At 32.1% G+C, this 18385-nt stretch overlaps 2 protein-coding genes across 4 annotated transcripts; one reads left to right on the forward strand and one right to left on the reverse strand.

The window, feature by feature from the left end:
• The first annotated feature begins 5382 nt into the window (after positions 1-5382).
• LOC114187048 (thylakoid soluble phosphoprotein) lies at positions 5383-6050 on the forward strand. The gene has a single exon (XM_028075165.1). The coding sequence runs from the start codon at positions 5559-5561 to the stop codon at positions 5832-5834; it is 276 nt and encodes a 91-aa protein (XP_027930966.1). The 5' UTR covers positions 5383-5558; the 3' UTR covers positions 5835-6050.
• Positions 6051-12325: 6275 nt separating this feature from the next.
• On the reverse strand, positions 12326-18360 carry THIC (thiaminC). Of its 3 annotated transcripts, XR_014995656.1 has the most exons (7): positions 18140-18360; positions 16257-16579; positions 15965-16092; positions 14464-15290; positions 13466-14142; positions 13064-13128; positions 12326-12878 (listed from the first exon to the last, which is right to left on the reverse strand). XR_014995656.1 is itself a non-coding variant. In XM_028077881.2 (6 exons), exons 2-6 carry the CDS (start codon positions 16565-16567, stop codon positions 13119-13121), a joined length of 1953 nt encoding a protein of 650 aa, XP_027933682.1. In that variant the 5' UTR covers positions 16568-16579; positions 18140-18360; the 3' UTR covers positions 12928-13118. The 3 variants fall into 3 exon arrangements, 2 of the variants coding, with proteins under 2 accessions (XP_027933682.1, XP_027933683.1); XM_028077881.2 differs by lacking the exon at positions 12326-12878 and having other exon boundaries at positions 12928-13128; XM_028077882.2 differs by lacking the exons at positions 12326-12878; positions 13064-13128 and having other exon boundaries at positions 13462-14142.
• Positions 18361-18385: the final 25 nt, after the last annotated feature.

Genomic DNA, 18385 nt, shown 5'->3' on the forward strand with positions numbered 1-18385 from the left:
ATGCAGATAGAAAAATAGAAAAACGTGGTGAGATTGCACATTATCAAAGATAAACACCTTTTGTTTAGCAATAACAATGTGTATGCAATGCTTATCTTATTTTGTAAACTACAAATTTGTGATTTTGATTTTTTATGTGATTTAGTTATATCTCATGAATCAAATAATATATTTGTGCCTTATAAATTACATAAATGGTTCATTAACTAATCAAACACTACAACATACTTGTCATGGGTCATTATTTTTGTAATTTTTAGTATTCTTGTAATTGTTTTTATGCATTCTATTGAAAACTTCAAGTTATTTATAATATAGTATATACCACTACTCGGTGATTATATTTTCAAAAGTGTCTCATGCGTTCCACGGGTAGAATACTAGTTATTTTACAAATCCAAACTAATATTTATAGTAATTTTCCAGTTATATCCTTATATAACATATATATTAAAATGCTAATTTTACAAAACAACCTCGTTAAACGAAGATATTCTGGAATGCAATTGTAATAATTATTATAATGTTTTCTCAATAATTGTGCAATACGTTAAAACAAATATATTTTATTTTGACATTGATTAATTCCTAAGTTACTAAACATAGTAAATGATTATAAACTAATCAATTTATTCGTTTATTTATTTGTGAAAATAAATGCGTGTACAATATGAAATAAATAAATGTAAACAAAATTGTATAACTCAAATAAACAAATGATAATTCAATTCCTAAGTGAGTATGTAGCATTTACTTAATTAAACTTTGAAAAGAAAATTAATTTAAAGTTTGAATATATATTAATTAGTTCCTATTTATTGTTGACAGTGTGATACTACTGTAACTTGATTATTTCAAAGCAGGAAAAACAAATACTACATTTATTTTCCTCACAAATGCATGAATTTTTCTTTCACATCTTTTCTCCAATTGTCTAGAAAACTCCCCGTATTTTGTTATAAAAGTGATACAAACCTTTCAAATACTTCCATATAAGTTAAATAAGTCTGAGGTAAAGCAAAGTAAGTACATAGTTTCACCTAATTTTTCTCTCGTATGTATGACAATTATTGAATGAATATGCCAAAGTCCTATCTTTTATTGGTATTCTTGTAACCCCAATACAGTGTAGAGTGCAAGAGAAAGAGTAGTTAGAGACGGTTTAACCAAAGAGAGAAAATGGGTTTGCTACAAAATTTGGAAATAAAATCTATGGATTTGAACAAAAACCAGAAGAGTTTACTGGTTTAATACTTGAGTGTAGAGTGGAAAACTTTGGAAACACTTAAGAAGCCTCTCCTTTAATGGGAAACTGCATGCACCAACCCATGATTCTAAGTTTTTCTTCTTCTTCTTTCCCCCTCGTTTTTAAGTCAAATGGTTTCTCTAATTCAAATTAATGCAATCTAACAAGTTTGACAAAAGTATGGTCGTACACAACTATTCCTAATAGACATTTAATTCATGTATTGAATATTTGACAGTGTGGTTAAAATTTGGTATGGCAGCAACTTATAACTCACCATCATGTAGTTGGTTAAATTTAGGTTTTGAACTTTTTATTTAGAATTTCAGATTTGAATCTTGTAGAATACAATTAAAAATGTGTCATTAGTTTTAACAAAAAATTGTTGTTAATAATTAAATGAGTATTTCAATGATAATAACATCAATTGCAACTTCAAGACATATTTGTATACACCAAAAGTCGTTATAGCCAAGTAGTTTGTCACAGTAAGTTGGAAGAATCTTTTGGAGTTGTATCTGAGAGTATTGTTTATCTTGAAATTTAAAACTCTCTTAAAATTAAGGCGTCCAACGAGAAGATTAAAAGACCAATATATTTATTTAAATTAATTTTATTTTTATTTTCAAGCAAAGTGAGACTATTGGATATACCCGAATAAGGTATACCGGAACAAACCTAGTCGAGGTATAAAAGAAAATAAAGTTCATCTCCCAATGAGGGAAAGAAGGTTTATCTATAGAATTTTGTTTTGTCTTTATAGATGACTAGTCTTTCTATCCTTGCAATGCACGAGTTTTATTTTAATACATTTTTCTTAGTTTTAAATTAATCTAAATTTTAAACATTATTAAAAAATAAAGTAACTAATAATAAAAGTAATTATCAATGATTGTTATACAATTATATGTATTGTACTTAATAAATTCAGAATATATTGTAAAAGAAATAACTCTTTAAAAATATATGATAAACTTTGCATATCATCATTTGTAATGAAATTAAAGTTCATTATTCATAATGTGTAATTCGAATAAGAGAATAAGAGAATCATCATCATTAGTAAGATCTGCATTTATGATCATTGTAGTTAATTTCAGATAATAGATATATCATTGAGTAATGAAATAAGTTTGAAAAAGACTAATAAATAAGAAGTGACATACTAATAGTTTCATCTTTGTTAAAGACTTTCGAAATTTTCTTTGTAGACAACATTTTTAGTTGTGTTACTCATGTTTCCATCAAGTAAGTATTTTGAGTGATTTCTTTGTTTTTACTCTAGAAATGACAACATATAGTTGTTCATGTGCAAATATTGTACGTGGAAGATAAAGTCTAACTCTAGAAAGAGACTAACCTTGACTTTTGTTAATTGTCAATGCAAAGCATAGTGATATTGAAAATTATCTTCTTTGAAATTTAAACGACAAACATGAATCAGAAGTAACTAAATTCATTCTTCAAATAAATATTTTGTCACCAATGTTTTTTACTATAAACAATGTTTTGTCAAAATTATTTTTTAAATTAATGTTTAAGTTTTTTCTAAAAGGTGAAAAATATGTGATAATTGTTCAAAAACATGAAAAAATCTTTAATTTTTTATGAATTAAAATTTTAAAAGTCGGCCAACAACTTTGAAAAAGTAATAGAACAATTTACCATATTACCTTTTGCGCAAACATTAAGTCCATTAAAATAGCATCATTAAGGTCAATAACCAAATCTAACATATTGTATGTAGTCTTTAGAGTTTAAAACTTCTTTTACAATTTTTCTTACAATAAGACATCTTGAAAGAGAAAAATATATTTAAATTATTATTGATCTTGATTCAAAATAATACAAGACTATTAAATATATATGAAACCATCGGTTGAAATATAAAGAGAGGAGGGTCATCTCAAAGATAAACTAATCCCAATAAGATTAGAGACGATCATTTCTCCAACTGTGATAACTTTATGTTAATAACATTCACTATTAATTTAGACTATTTTTACTATAAATATTAAATTTTATTTTATTCCGTTTGAGTTCACTGTATTTTATTGTTTTTAAAATCTAATTGTAACACTTTAATGGCAAAAGTTTTATAAGATTCTATTTTAATAATATTTCTTTAACATTTTTAAAATATAAAATAAGATAAAAATTGTTTTATACAGTGTATATATTATTTGTAAAGGGATTAGAATAGTCTTATATTTATAAATTTTCTTACTGATAAAGAAATTATAAATGACTAATTTTATACACCTCTGATCAAGTTTTTTAATCTGCAACGCGAAGAATATTTGATCTAGATTTCATATAATATATAAAATATACAAGTTATTTTTTAATCTTGAAACATGTCATGAGAGAGAGAGTTTGATTTCCTTCTGATCACTTCTCTTTATTGGTTAATAATAATAAACGGGATTTTTGTTTCTTGATAACCTTTTTTAATTATTGCAATTAAACCATTCTACTATTTTCACTTAATCGTCTTTTTTTTTTCAACTCAAAATCATTTAAACCATTATAAATTCTCACATACTTAAAGTTCCAAAATTTTCTTAAAATTAAAGAAAAATGTGAAATGAATTATATTCATTAAGATCTTAGCCTTATTTCCTGTAAAATCCTTCCCATTTCACTAAATTTCTGCTGAATTTCTAGTTCTTCGCCATTGATTTAGTTCATTATAGGAAATAAAATCCGAAATGATAGGTGGAACGAGAAATTTATTAGGGTGGAAAAGAAGAAATTGTCATCGGTTAGAAAGGAGGAAACTTTTTTCTGCACCCCATACTTTTGTTTTTGTTCCACATAAATATATTTGATGGGCAAAAATACCATTTTGAAATCCTTAAAATGTTATCCAAAACATACAAACAAGTAGACATGTCAAACTAAGCCAACCTGGCTCATATGGGTTGGTTCACCACTAGCCAGGTTGAAAATGGATAAATTTAATTCGATTTATTTTATGATGATCCAGAAATTTTGTAATCTAGTTCAACCCATCACGGGTTGGTGGATTAAGTAGATTGACTCACCAACCCACATAAATTTTATTTTTTTTAGTATTCAAATATTTAAATAAATTTTTAAATAACCTATGAGATGACAATCATAGTAAAATCAAGAACCAATGTCTTGAATCTTGATCATGCTTACCATCAATATATGATGAATTGTTTTCAAGAAAGTATCTATATAGTCTAAGAAAGCATGACTAATATTACACATTTTATATCATGCTATTCAACAAAATATAAATAAAAAATTATACATTTTTGTCATACTAATTTAGAAAAAAATTGTTTATAAGACTATTACTTGAGTAATTTACTATAAAGATTATAGTTAAAGATTAAAGTATCAACATATATATATATATATATATATATATATATATATATATATATATATATATATATATATATATATATATATATATAAAACTTGACAACCAAATTAATTAAACATTCATACTATTCAAATATTATTAAGCAACATTCTAGCATTTAAAAATATGAAATTGTGAATACATATAATAGGAGTAGTAAATAATCATTAATATATATATATATATATATATATATGTAAAAATATGTTAGTGGGTTAAGTGGGCCAACCCACCTTCAACCAGGCTCGAACCCATTTAACCTGTGGGTTAAGTGAGCCGGGTTAAGTTTAACCCACTTTAAAAAAATTAAATTTTTCTCAACCCAATCCGGCTCGAACCAGTGATGAGCCAGGTTGACTCACAGGTTGAAACCCATTTTGACATTTCTAACAAGATTTTGGAAAAAGTAAATGAGTTACGTTTAAAAAAAAGGACAAAGGTTAAACTTTAAAAATAAAAATTTGGGAGGTGCAAGAAGAAAAATATTTAGTGAGAAAAAGAAAGGCTCATGTTAATAAAGGCCCATTTTGAAGTAACCCAAAAAGGGGTGAGAAAAGGCACTGGATATAGTGCATCCACACGTCAAATTCAGAGCCTCAGCAGGTGAGGATGAAGCTTCAACTTGGCATGCATAATTTTCCTCTCATTGTGAAGAAAATCATGTGCCACACAAATTAGCCACTATCAAGATAAGACACTTGTGGAGAACTCATGCCACAGTGTCCCATATCATCATTTGCAACTCAATCCAACGGCTGACATTCACTTGTGAGGTGCAGCCACAAGACATGATATATATTATCATCACATACATATTTTATCTAAAGTTTCACCAAAACTTGTTCACCCCATTTGTCTTGTGAATTCTCATCATCACCAACACAAGTGGTAGATTGATTGGGTTGGAAGAACATGGCTTCTATCATCATGTCATTTGCTCCAGCCACCGGAAGAGTTTTTGCAGCCACTGCTGCAAAGGGTGCTGGTGGAAGCAAAGAGGAGAAAGGTTTCCTTGATTGGATCCTTGGAGGGTTGCAGAAGGAAGACCAGCTGCTAGAGACTGATCCTATTCTGAAGAAGGTGGAGGAGAAGAATGGAGGCACCACCTCCACTGGCCGCAACAAGAACTCTGTGGCAGTGCCACAAAAGAAGAAAGGAGGATTTGGAGGCCTCTTTGCCAAGAACTGAACCAGTCATTTACCTTACATTTTAATTTACTTGTCTTCTCAAACTCAATCATCCTTGTCTTCTCCACCTAGATTCCAATCTCTTGGTCTTATGGAATATTTTATGTTTGGCTCTTCTGGCTCATTGTATTACACAATTATATCGATTCATTTTGGATCAGTTACCAACCAGGTACAATCTGTTAACAATTTGGATATATTTTGAGTTTTTTGCTTATTTACTTCTCTTACTACTTTAGGCCTTTTATCTGTGTTAAATGGTAATGTCCTACAAATTCCAATGTCTTAAATAGAAGAACTCCTTTCATTGTGAGGATAACAAGGAAACAAGATCAAGTGTGAGTGTGAGACAACATATATAAACTAGCTCACCCCTTTTCTTTGTGTTTCTTACAACAGAAAAGGCAGAGTTTACATGTTTTTGCATCCAAGATGAACATTCAATGAAATCAAATACAAAGTATTACCATTTCGTTGTAAATGGCCCTTGTTAAAATTGCATGATAAGCTTAAACATCATGTTGTTGTTGTTTGTCTGTGTTGTAGGAGATATGTTCAAGGAAATAAACGATTATATTCTGTTTAGTTTGTTAATGATTTCAAAATGTTAACTTGCCGTTCAGTAAGTTTTTGTCAAATTCCAATGATTAGATGGAATTGACTCAAGTTGGGAGTTTCAACCTTTAAATTGCTGTTATCCCATGGACTTGGAACAAATTGAACTTTCTGTTTGAGGTTAGGCTCTAACGTTGGAGTCAGATAACCTTTACTGTAGCACTATAATTTCTTGCAAAATTGACAGCACAAAACCATTCAGATTTCAAGATTGTCAAGAACCATTAATGATAGTTGTAAGACCATTACTTATTTTGAAAATGGCATGAAGCTAATAAGTTACTGTCATATACAATGTATGAAAAGTAAGGATAAATGTTTCTGAAAGATCCAGAGAAGAAAGGAAATTTGAACGACCTGCTAAATGGTTTTAAACAAATATTGTCAATTAATCATGCTCACGGCTAAACATAAGATTTTCATCGGTCATTGTAACATTGTTAATAATATATCAGTCAATTATGGAAGATAAATGCTAAAAGGAAAGAACCAATGCAAGTGTATTAAAAGTCACACATACTGTTTCAGTTGAAATGAAATGCATGTTGTTAGAAGCACATTAAAAGAAAATACAACCGATCATGTTTGCATAGAGACATACTACACATATATATATCAAACAAAAACCTTCCGGGGATATCGTTATTATAATGTAAACCTGAACATATTCAAGAGAACAGACACTGAAATATGGCATCAAGAACTCCTTAATCTTTAATTTTACAGTCTATGATTCAAAGTTTTTCAAATGAGTATGTGAGAAATCTTCTGCTGGTGTTGCGGTTACTGAATTTGATCTAGAGAAGGAGGTGTGGATGAACTCAATGCAGTCCTCAACAGCTTCTGTCCTATAATAATCAACAGATACTCCAATTGGTTTTGATCTTCCCATGGAAGAGGAACCTCGGTTAGAAGATTTTCTCACAGACCTCAAGCATATAGCTTTTGTCACTTTATCTGCAACAACCTTCAGAAACTCAATGGGGGAGAATTCATGCCGCCAAGGAATCCTGAACTTGCAGCTCCTCCCATGCTTGTTAGTACATGATCTCCTGGTGTTCTTTCTCCAGGACAAGCTTGTGTTCTCAAAGAAGCAGCCCGTGTGATTCATTGAGTGTTTCTCTTTTCTTTCTTTGCATAACCATAGTGTTATATACAAAAGAGGGAGAGAAGCAAGAGAGAGTGTATGAGACAAGTGATGTGGTAACAGACAAAAGGAATTGTAGGTAAGACCCAACAACACAGTTGTTGGAAAGGTTGGAAATTTGAAATAAGGAAGGTCTTGTGTGCTTAAGTGAGAAAACTGACCGTAGTTACCAGGTATATATGGTAAAGGTTTTGTAATAATCTTGTGATTACCTACAAATACTTTTACAAGTATTTGACCTTTTGAACGTAAGGTAATGATTTGAGTATTTATACCTTTACCACTTTTGATGATGAAGTATATCATAAAGGCACAAGTTTCTGGTTTGGGTAGGTACACAATTCATTACTTTATCATAACTAGACCTCTTTTCAAAGATCTCTGGTGTCATATGTGACTAGTTAATTTGATACACAGTTAAAAATTCCACGTCGACTGCACATAAAGTAGATGCAAACTTTACTTTATAAATCAGTTTTGTAGAATTCGGTTAGATTTAAAGTCTACTTAACAAGCACATCAGATTATCAAGAGAATAATGTAATTATGAACTATATTAGTCTTTATACTGCATTACTGAGAGAATTATGTGAATAAGTGTTGAATCCAACGAATCATACTTGTGTAGTAGTGTTTACAATTTCTTTGGCTACTGAACAAAACATTTTTCATGGTCGAGACAAGTAAATAAGGTGTGTTTCAGATAAGAGTAAGTTTGACATAAAAAGCTGTGTTAAAGGTGTGTGTGTGGCAACAAGGTGGGTTAAGGAGGTGAGAAAAGAGGAATACGTGATGATGGGTGAAAGAGTAAAAACAAAACTAAGCAGATACACTTGCTCTCTGTATTTTCTGTTTCTGATGCACTGCACCATTGACTATGCAGTCAAACATTGTAGAGAACACTTTCATGATGCTTTACTTGGGAAAAAACATAGCTATGTGGGTCCCAGATTAAACCTTGGTGTTCGTAAGGTAGGTATCCATGCAAGGAATATTTTTTGTTTAAAAGACTCAACTTTTTCTTTTCTTTTGGCATGTTACAAGAGCATTCAAAATCTTCACCAAAAACTCATCTCTGCTAAAAATTGTAAATGGTCATTTGTAATATGGTTAATCATATTTTTTTCAAGGACAAAACATCTCAAAAATGGCAAGGATGATGAAACCAAACCCAGGAAAAAGCAAACCATTTCAACCTATAGTTTGTATATGCATTTATTCGTATTGAAGTCATGCAAAGAATAATTAACTTTTAATCAACTAAACAAAACCTAAACTATGGGAGGCATAAACAACTTCTAAGAAAATCAAATCAAGGATAATTGAGTTTACCAGTAAGAATTTATCAACACATTTATTAGTCTTTCAAAATATATGAGAAAGTTTAAAATTCATAACTTTTGCAGGTATTAAAAGTCTTCTCCTGACAAGGTTTCAGCCTCTACGGAAAAGCTAGAATTCTGAAAAGCATAGCAAACTAAAAGAGAAATCACATTCAAGACAGTGTCATCTGGTGATTTCATTGGAACGACCATGGATCCAACTACAAATGCTTTGAGAGAACGATCAAAGAGGGAAAAGATTATCAGTGATTTCGTAATAATTTTGATAAAGGCCACAAATAGGGGATATAGAAGGAGGAATCTAAGCAAGCCAAAGATTATCTGAAGCAGAGTTGTGGGGGAACCATGTTTTAGTGAAAAAGTAAGCTTCTTTAAAAGAAAAACTTTTCAAATGATAGATTTCCACCAAGCTTAAAGAGTAGAGTTGTACAAGAGCATATTTTGGATCATTGAGGAAACCAACTAGACCTAACCCATGATAGAGAGGGTGAAACTTTTCTAATTCACTAAAATATATTTAATTTTAATTATTTTTTATTCATGTTTATGTTCAAAATTATCATGTTTGTTAATTTGGTCTCGATTTAAAAAAATGAGGTAATATGATTTTTTTTGTAAAATTTTTTAAAATAGATAAAAGATTTTTTCATTAAAATTGAAATTGTTAATAATGATGATTTATTTTATTAATGTAATTAACATAATTATAGTGTCAATTTTAATTAAAAAAAATCATTGATTTATTTTGAGAAATTTAACAAAAAAATATCAAATTACATCAATTTTTTAAAAGTTAGAATCAAATTAAAACTTAAAAAAATTAGAGAATTAATTTAATAATTTTAGATAAAAACAGATATTAAAAGAATAATTAAATCTTAATTTTATTAACTAGATATTGGAGATGTTTTTTCCTTAACTTTCCTTTTAAATTATGAGGAGGACAATTGAAGCTAGCCCATGATAGAGAGGGTGGAACCTGTAAGTAATTGAAATACATTTTCATAAAAGAGTTGTGACTTTATTCTTTAATAACACAATTACAATATTAAAATTCTGAAAATAAAACACATAAACTTTAACTCTTTATTAGATCATATAACTCTTAACTGCTTTTTAAAAATTGAAATAATAATTTGACAATTAAGACAACAATAAAAAAATTAACCCATGGTGTTCTAAAACAAACTCCTAACACTTCTCCTTGCTTTAGAGGCTATATCTACCAAGCTTTTTTTAATAAGCTTAAACTTGTGGAAGAGGACTTTTTTAAATATGCCACTCCAATAGACAATAATTATTTCTCCATCCTTCTGCACTTCTCTCGAAAAAAAAAATTGATATTGAAATGTTTTGTCTTCCCATGAAACATAGGATTGTCAAAGATGGCAATTGCATCTTGATCTCCCAAGGATACTTCAATGTCTCTTATTTGTTTCATATAAAAATCAACCAAAATTTTTCACAACCCCAAAGCTTGGTTTACTATTGTTGTTAAGTCACAATTTATGATCGTCCGAGTATCCATTTTGACTTTCATGAAAATTGATTCCATAGTTGATGGTTCCTTTTGTGTTTCTTTTATATGCATTTCACTAGTACAATGCATAAAATAAAAAATACTTACAACATTCATTAATGTCAAGCTGGGTGGTTGTCAAATACAAACTCCTTAAATACCGTTTATTGAACTATACAAAGTTCTTAGGCCTGTTTTAAGTCATAAAAAGTTTTATGTAATCTGCAGATTTTGTCTTCTTTACCTTCCACCACAAAAACTTTAGAATGTTTAACATAAATTTCTTCTTAAGTATCTATTAAGGAATGCTGATTTGACATCCATTTGATAAATTTTTCATTATAAGAAGTAATCTTATTGTATCAGGTTTGACAAAATGTGTTAGAGTAATTAACACCAAAAATATGTGCAACGTGTTCTCACATTTTGTTGTTTTTAATCATAAACAATTTCTCCTTCATTGCATTCTTTCATTTGGCGACTTTGAAAGTTTATTCATGATCAGTTGCTTAACATATTGCAATATTGCATCTCTCGTATATTTCTAAAATCACCCAAGTGTCTCTAATTGGTGAATCATCTTCTCTTTTATCTAGCCATGAACTTTCTTTTGACAGTGAGATCTTTAAGTCTTTCCAATCTCATTCTTCATTTTCCATGAGTTGCACATCTCTACAAAGTGTTACAGTTTCAGCCTTAAAAATTTAATAGGCTTTCGAAATTGTATATTTTATCCAATAAAGATTCCACAACAACCTTTTTGTCTAACTTATCTCTTTAACTTGCAAAATATAGGTAAACAAAGACAACTATAAACACTTTTAGACAGTGCCTTTATTTGATTATCTCCATCATACTCCTATTTCAAATATTCCCAAATGTTTTTTCCAGACTTTAAACTCATGATTTAAGTGAAAATTGTTAGTGATATTGCAACATAAAAGGGTGGCATTTGCCTTCGCTTTTCTTGTTTTTATGTGCGTGTGATTTTTTATTTGAGACATTGTTGAATTTTCGGGTAATGTAGAAACTTCATATTGCTTCCCATAGCTTTAAAGCCTCCAGCTAAGCTTCTATTTGAACTTTCCAAATATGATAATTTTCACCATTGAAGACTAATGGTGCTATTGGTAAGACATTGTTGAAGACTAATGTTTATTTTGGTCCAACATGATCAACATATCAATATTCAGTGCCTCCAAATGTTTTTTTTTTCTTTTCCAACTTGTTTACCATACCATTCTTAAGTGTCACATTATCTCCAAATACTTTTATTGTCCAACATGTTCACATCTTCAGAAGTAATATATGAGAGTAGTCTTGAATATATCTACCATCTATAAAAAGCTTTGTTGAGGAGGGATAATACAAGAGGCTGTATAGGTGAATTTATCAACTAAAACATTTGTTATAATTTCAAAATGATAGTTTTCAGAACAATTGGACAAAAATTTTCTCAATTCTGTCAACATGAGACATTTTTGAAATAAGGAGTAACAAGTTTCAATGCATTTTAGGGAGTAGTCATCCCTGTTGAAAGACTGGGAGAGTGGCAATAAACACTCGAGGACCAATAATCCCCTAATATTACTGATGGAAATGTTCACTCCAATTACCAGAATAATGTCAACTAGATTTTATCTTAGGATCCTGAACTGGTACCGGATATTATTATCCCACAGGAGAAATTTCGTAAAAGTTATAACTTTCAAAAAATTTGCAAAATGTTGGATTAAAATGGTGAGTGTACTTGCGGTATGATTGTCTCACCATCAGAGAAAACTTTATTTTTCATAAAAAGAAATGCTAGCAACATTATACTTTTCTTTTGTTTCCCCCAACCCAAGTCTTCTGCATAATATTCAATCTTGCTCAAAACATAGCCTGATTATAACTAGCATGTTTGTCTCAACAGAGACTTGAAAAAACATGACATTCTTTACCTTTTAGTGAAATCCATATGAAACTCACTACAAAATAAGAGACTAAAACTAATTGAACAATAGAGCTACAGTAATAGGACCCGCATGGATTTTCTTGATAAAAAAATTGTTGAATAGTGTTGCTAGCATTTCTCTTCTTATATGTGAAGGTGGATTTTATGCTGAATTATAAGATCTTGAATATTAAGAACAGTATACTACTAATTCAGATCATGCAGCAGTATTCTTCCATTTTAAATACTTTCCAACCATGACCAAATGGCATGGCAACGAGCTGTATCTGCTGCTTCTCAGTATTAGCTGGTCCAAATTGCGTATACAACGCGCAATTCCTGCAGAAGCATCAAAAAGAGAAAAGAGAAAAATGCACGCTCCCTGCGCAGGCATCACCCTGATCAGGTTCAAAGGGACTGTCTCAGCCTGATCTGCTAGCTTCCTATCTTGATGATAGCGAGAGCTTATACAGATTCAGGCACCCCTGGTGCATCTCGGGTGTTAATAAAATAGCCCAAAAGATAAAGATGGTATTCAACAAGATACTAGAGAAATTCATTGCTGAGAATTGGATAACAAAACAAAAGTTGACTAAAGATGAAGTTCATAAACGCTGTCTACAAACAGAACTTATTCGCCTACTCCTACTGCTTGAAAATGCATTCCCACCCTGAGATGCCAGCTGGGAAGCTAGCTCCATGTTCTTCCAAATGATTCACTCCATTTATGCAGTCCTGCAAAATAATATGCATAAGATATTCCATCTTCCGCTGACAAACACCTAGACAAGGCAAATGGTTGGCAAACCATTTCCTTAACAATAAAGTGTGCATAATTGCATGAGGGGGAAAATGTATAATTGCCCGAGAAGGATGGTGCTTCATGTTGTAGTCACTAAAGGAGACCAATACTTGGGGCAATAATGTGGCTTTTATGAGGTTTTTAATTAGATTAAGTTTCCAACAAGCATATTTAATGAATTGATTCACAGCAAGCCATTATAATCCATGTCAAATGGAATGAGAAAAAGGGCATCATATTAAAAAACTAAAATATTTTATCCAGTTTCACCTCTCCTTGGAGTTTACGTAATCTTCTGGCAAGTAAATCTCTCCACCAGCTTCACCATGTTGCTCCCCACTGATAGTTTTCTTGGCAGCTTGAAATTCAGCACTCATAGCATCCATCCCACGCAGCAAAGCTTCCTCGGCAGTTCCATATCCATATTTCTCAGCATACTTTCTCACATCTTCTGTTATCTTCATAGAGCAGAATTTAGGGCCACACATTGAACAGAAATGGGCCACTTTCGCACCATCTGATGGCAAGGTTTCATCATGGAAGGACATGGCTGTCATTGGATCCAACGACAAAGCAAACTGGTCCATCCATCGAAATTCAAATCTTGCCTTGCTTAATGCATCATCCCAGGCCTGAGCATGTGGGTGACCTTTGGCTAAATCAGCTGCATGAGCTGCTATCTTGTAAGCTATCACTCCAGCCTTAACATCATCCCGGTTTGGCAACCCAAGGTGTTCTTTTGGAGTCACATAACAGAGAAGCGCTGTACCAAGTGCCCCAATATTTGCAGCACCGATTGCAGAGGTAATGTGATCATAGCCAGGAGCAATATCAGTTGTTAAAGGACCAAGAGTGTAAAAAGGTGCTTCATTACACCATTCTAACTGTTTCTGCATGTTTTCAGGAATCTTGTGCATTGGGATATGTCCAGGTCCTTCATTCATCACCTGCAAAGTAACTCAAAGTAAACAATAAGCACCCATTGTCTCAAGAGATGAATCGATGGTAATATCAAATGATCATATGATGATAGCCTAATATCATACGAAATAGATAGAATCACCATATAATAAAACGAGACTAGAATTATGCCTAGAAACTCCTAACTGTTCATGCTAAAGAACTACTAAGAATGAAAAGTAACACATTAAATAGAAATGTATGCAGAAACTGTGATGTCAAAATAAAAATTGAAATTAGAGACTAAATCATTTCATCTTGCCATAAATTTATGAGTATCAAGCTATGAAAAATGTTATGTCTATCACCTGCACATCCTTTTCCCATGCCCTACGGGTCAGTTCTCCTTGAGTCAAGAGTTCAGCAAATTGAGCTGTGTCATTTGCATCGTAGATGGATCCAGGTCTTAGACCGTCACCAATGGATAGGGCCACATCATACTGATTGCAGATGTCAAGTATGTCATCCCAGTGCTCATAAGCAAAATTCTCTTTATGATAAGCTAAACACCACTTAGCATGAATAGATCCTCCCCTGGAGACAATTCCTGTCATGCGTTTTGCTGTTAATGGAATATATCTCAGAAGAACTCCAGCATGGATGGTGAAGTAATCTACACCCTGTTCAGCTTGTTCAATCAGGGTTTCCCTGAAAACCTCCCAGGTAAGATTTTCAGCAATTCCATTAACCTTTTCAAGTGCTTGATAAATAGGTACAGTTCCAACTGGTACAGAGGAGTTGCGTAAGATCCACTCTCGAGTTTCGTGGATGTGGCGACCAGTTGAGAGATCCATGACTGTATCAGCTCCCCACATAGTTGCCCACTGAACCTTGTAAACCTCCTCTTCTATGGAGCTTGCAACCGCAGAATTTCCAATGTTGGCATTTACTTTCACCAAAAAGTTTCTTCCAACAATCATGGGCTCTAACTCCAAGTGTTTTTTGTTGGAAGGAATGATAGCACGTCCACGAGCAACTTCTGACCTCACAAACTCTGGGTCAAGCTTCTCACGAGCAGCACAATAAAGCATCTCCTCAGTGATAATTCCCTGCTTGGCATAGTACATCTGAGTGAATCTTGGTGGACCTATTTTCTGCCTCCTATCAACCCACTCTTCACGCAATTTTGGGAGTCCTAATCATCAAATCCATGAAAACATATCAATTAAATAATGTAAGTTTCCAAAAGTTTAGTGCAAGTATAGATAAAAGAACAAAACTATATTCTTCAATGATTGCACTTACATTAATGGATACAGGGTAAATTAATGGATACATACAAATGCAACTGTTAATTTGGCAGAATTCATTTCTAACAACAGATTTCAATACAAGAATAAAATGTTTTAATTCAATTGCTGAAATTAAAAGCCTTGATGAATTGAGCACTTACACATATGGATAATGGTAGCAAGTTGGAGAAAATTGGGATTAGCATAAACTGACACTAGATTCAAAATATACAACAGAAAAAGAAATACCATCTGCAACAAGACTGCATAGAACAGACGGGATAACTTATCTTGTTACAGTTTTAATTTTGTGAAAGCAGATATGAAAATTTACAATTTAGAAATGCTTTCTGCCCAAAGATCATCACGAGGATCTGCAAATGATGCTAGACAGACGACAACAGCAATAACAGTAGTAATAATAAAATTCAAGAATGTATCCATGAAAGGAATTATAGCTGTTTCATTCACGCCGAAAAAAAGTCATTAGCACAACATTGATCAAAAGGAAAATGAATGTACTAGAGTACAGATGCATGACGTAAAATAAATGCACTAAAATGTTAGAATTACGTACCTATCCTCGGGTTGATATTTTGGGGACCACTAGTGTCATAGGTATCAAAGTGTCCTTCCTCCCCAGAGAGGTGAACTCTACGAAAGGGAACTTTGAGCACATGACCAGTTTCTTCATGAATGACTTCCCTGTGCACATGAATGGATCATAAATTAATTCTGGTAAGTTGTCCAAGGACCCCTCTTGAGTTCTGTCCATGTCCAGTTTGTTCAGAGAGGCATGGAAAGCTGTGCTATCTGTAATTAAATTCTCCTAGTTGTATCAACTAACAAAAAAAGAAGATAAAGATCACCTGTGTTCTTTAGTGCTCTTTGGAAAGCACTGTTCAAAGGAAGGAAGGGGAAGAAAATCAGGAGAAGCAGGGTCAATAGTGTGCTTCGTTTGTTTGGTTTTGTCTGCATTGGTAGCTGGAGGATCAAATGTTAATGTGGCTCTAGGTACCAAGGTCATAGAAGATGGAACAAGTTCCTTCTTCCAAGCACTTGAAACACGTCCAACAACATCAAATCCAGGTAAGAATGTAGAACTTGGGAATTTCGATTGAGAAGCATGGTTGCCATTCTTGCAAACAAGTGATGTCACATTAGCATGCACTGATGCCATCTTGACAAAGAACTACAGTATTCATGTTTTGAAAGACAAAATGTTAGTTAGTTTACAACAAACATGCTGCACAATGTCTAAATATGTGTATCTCACTACTCAGTTATCAATAGATTTGGATCAAAAGAAATATTTCATTTGCAATTTCAACAAATTAGTTGGTCAATTAACTTCATAATCATTCTCTTTAGGCTGATGTTCAAATTACAGAGCTGCTTAGAAAAGGAATCTGACCCTAAGAAATTTCACTTCAAAACAAGTGATATTGGCTTTTCATCATCTTTACGGAAAATGTTAAAAATAGAAAAAAGGGTTTAACTCCTCTAAAGCAATGGATGCACTTTAGAGACTGAAGTACCAAGTTATCCTCAGTGACAAAAGGACAAAATTTTATGTACAGTGAACTATGAAGCTGTTAAAAAGGTAGAGTGCTGATTAGTAATCATAAAAACAGTTATATATGTATTTAATCTTCTAAATGCGACAAATTTTAGTCCTCTATAAATAAACTGTTTCCCTTTGGTTTCTCATTTATCAAAACGTATCATGTGTTGCTTGTCCTTCACAAAATTCCTCCTTTCCATCCCCATTTATGGATAAAGGAACCTTATATCATACAACAAAATAAAATGCAATTTACTTTCAAGGGATTGAAAGCAAACATTACTTTATTTGTAGGGGCAAAAGCCAAACATTATTTTATTATAAGTAAAGACTAAAAAATGTTTAATTTTATAATAAAAATATAAACTTGTTAAAATCTACTTAAGCCATTTTTCAATTCACATTATGATTTATAGGCTAAAACAGAATTTTGGTCTCTAATCTACATTTTAGGTTTTATTTGATCCCCTCAAGTTCCACTGTGTTCCCTTGTGTTGACCACATTGGTCTTCATAATTTGTCGCGTGTTGTTGTTGAGTTGTCCATATCGGTGTGAAAACTAACAAAATGACCAATTTGGTACAAAGGACAACAGTGAAACTTTTGAAATTTAAGGTCAAAATTGAAACCTAAAATGCTAACAAGGGACCAAATCTCTATTTTCGCCTAATTTTTAATTCCACGATTTCCTCATTAAAAAGTACACCAACCCTTTGGGCCCTTTGTTTAATAACAAGAGCCAAATCCTTAAAACAAAACAAAAGCAATTATCAGAGAAAGATACAAACATTCTTTCCATAATAACATGGAAGCAAGGTGAGATAACCTTTTCCACATATCACAACACTCGTTCCAATTCTCAAGCATTCTTTTCGAAACACGAAGTAAAATATAAATTTGAAAAAGAAAAATCAAATGAAATCCACATCGAAAATCACCAGGGTTGAGTGAGGATTCTTCCATAACAAGACAAAAGCCAGAGACTTTCACCATATCCACCATACCCTTTTCCTCCCAGCAACACCCCATTTCCCCAAAAGTATATTCCAACAGCATAACGAAGAATCATCCAAAAAATCTCAAAAGGGAAAATAAATACACGTGTGTGCATAGAGGTAAAAGAATACCAGAACACATAGAACAGATGAAAAACACAGCAGAAATGAGAAGAGAGAGAAGAGAGAGAACCTGAAGGGAAAAGGGTTGGTCTTATCTGCAATAATGCAATGAATGGCAGAATGAGTTGTGCAGTGAATGGTTGAACAAAAGTGTAGGAGAGTGTTGAATTTATACAGAGTGGAGAATGGTTGCATGAACCAAAAGTGGGAGATGAGTGAGGTGGATCCTGTGATTCCAGTTAGATATTTTCAAACCAAAGCTCTAAAATCCACTAATAATTGGATGACATGTAAGCAAACTACACACGCCAATCTT

Source organism: Vigna unguiculata, chromosome 6 (assembly GCF_037176805.1).
Source record: "Vigna unguiculata cultivar grain cowpea cultivar isolate G323 ecotype 2 chromosome 6, ASM3717680v1, whole genome shotgun sequence".
In the NCBI taxonomy this organism is placed as follows: domain Eukaryota; kingdom Viridiplantae; phylum Streptophyta; class Magnoliopsida; order Fabales; family Fabaceae; genus Vigna; species Vigna unguiculata.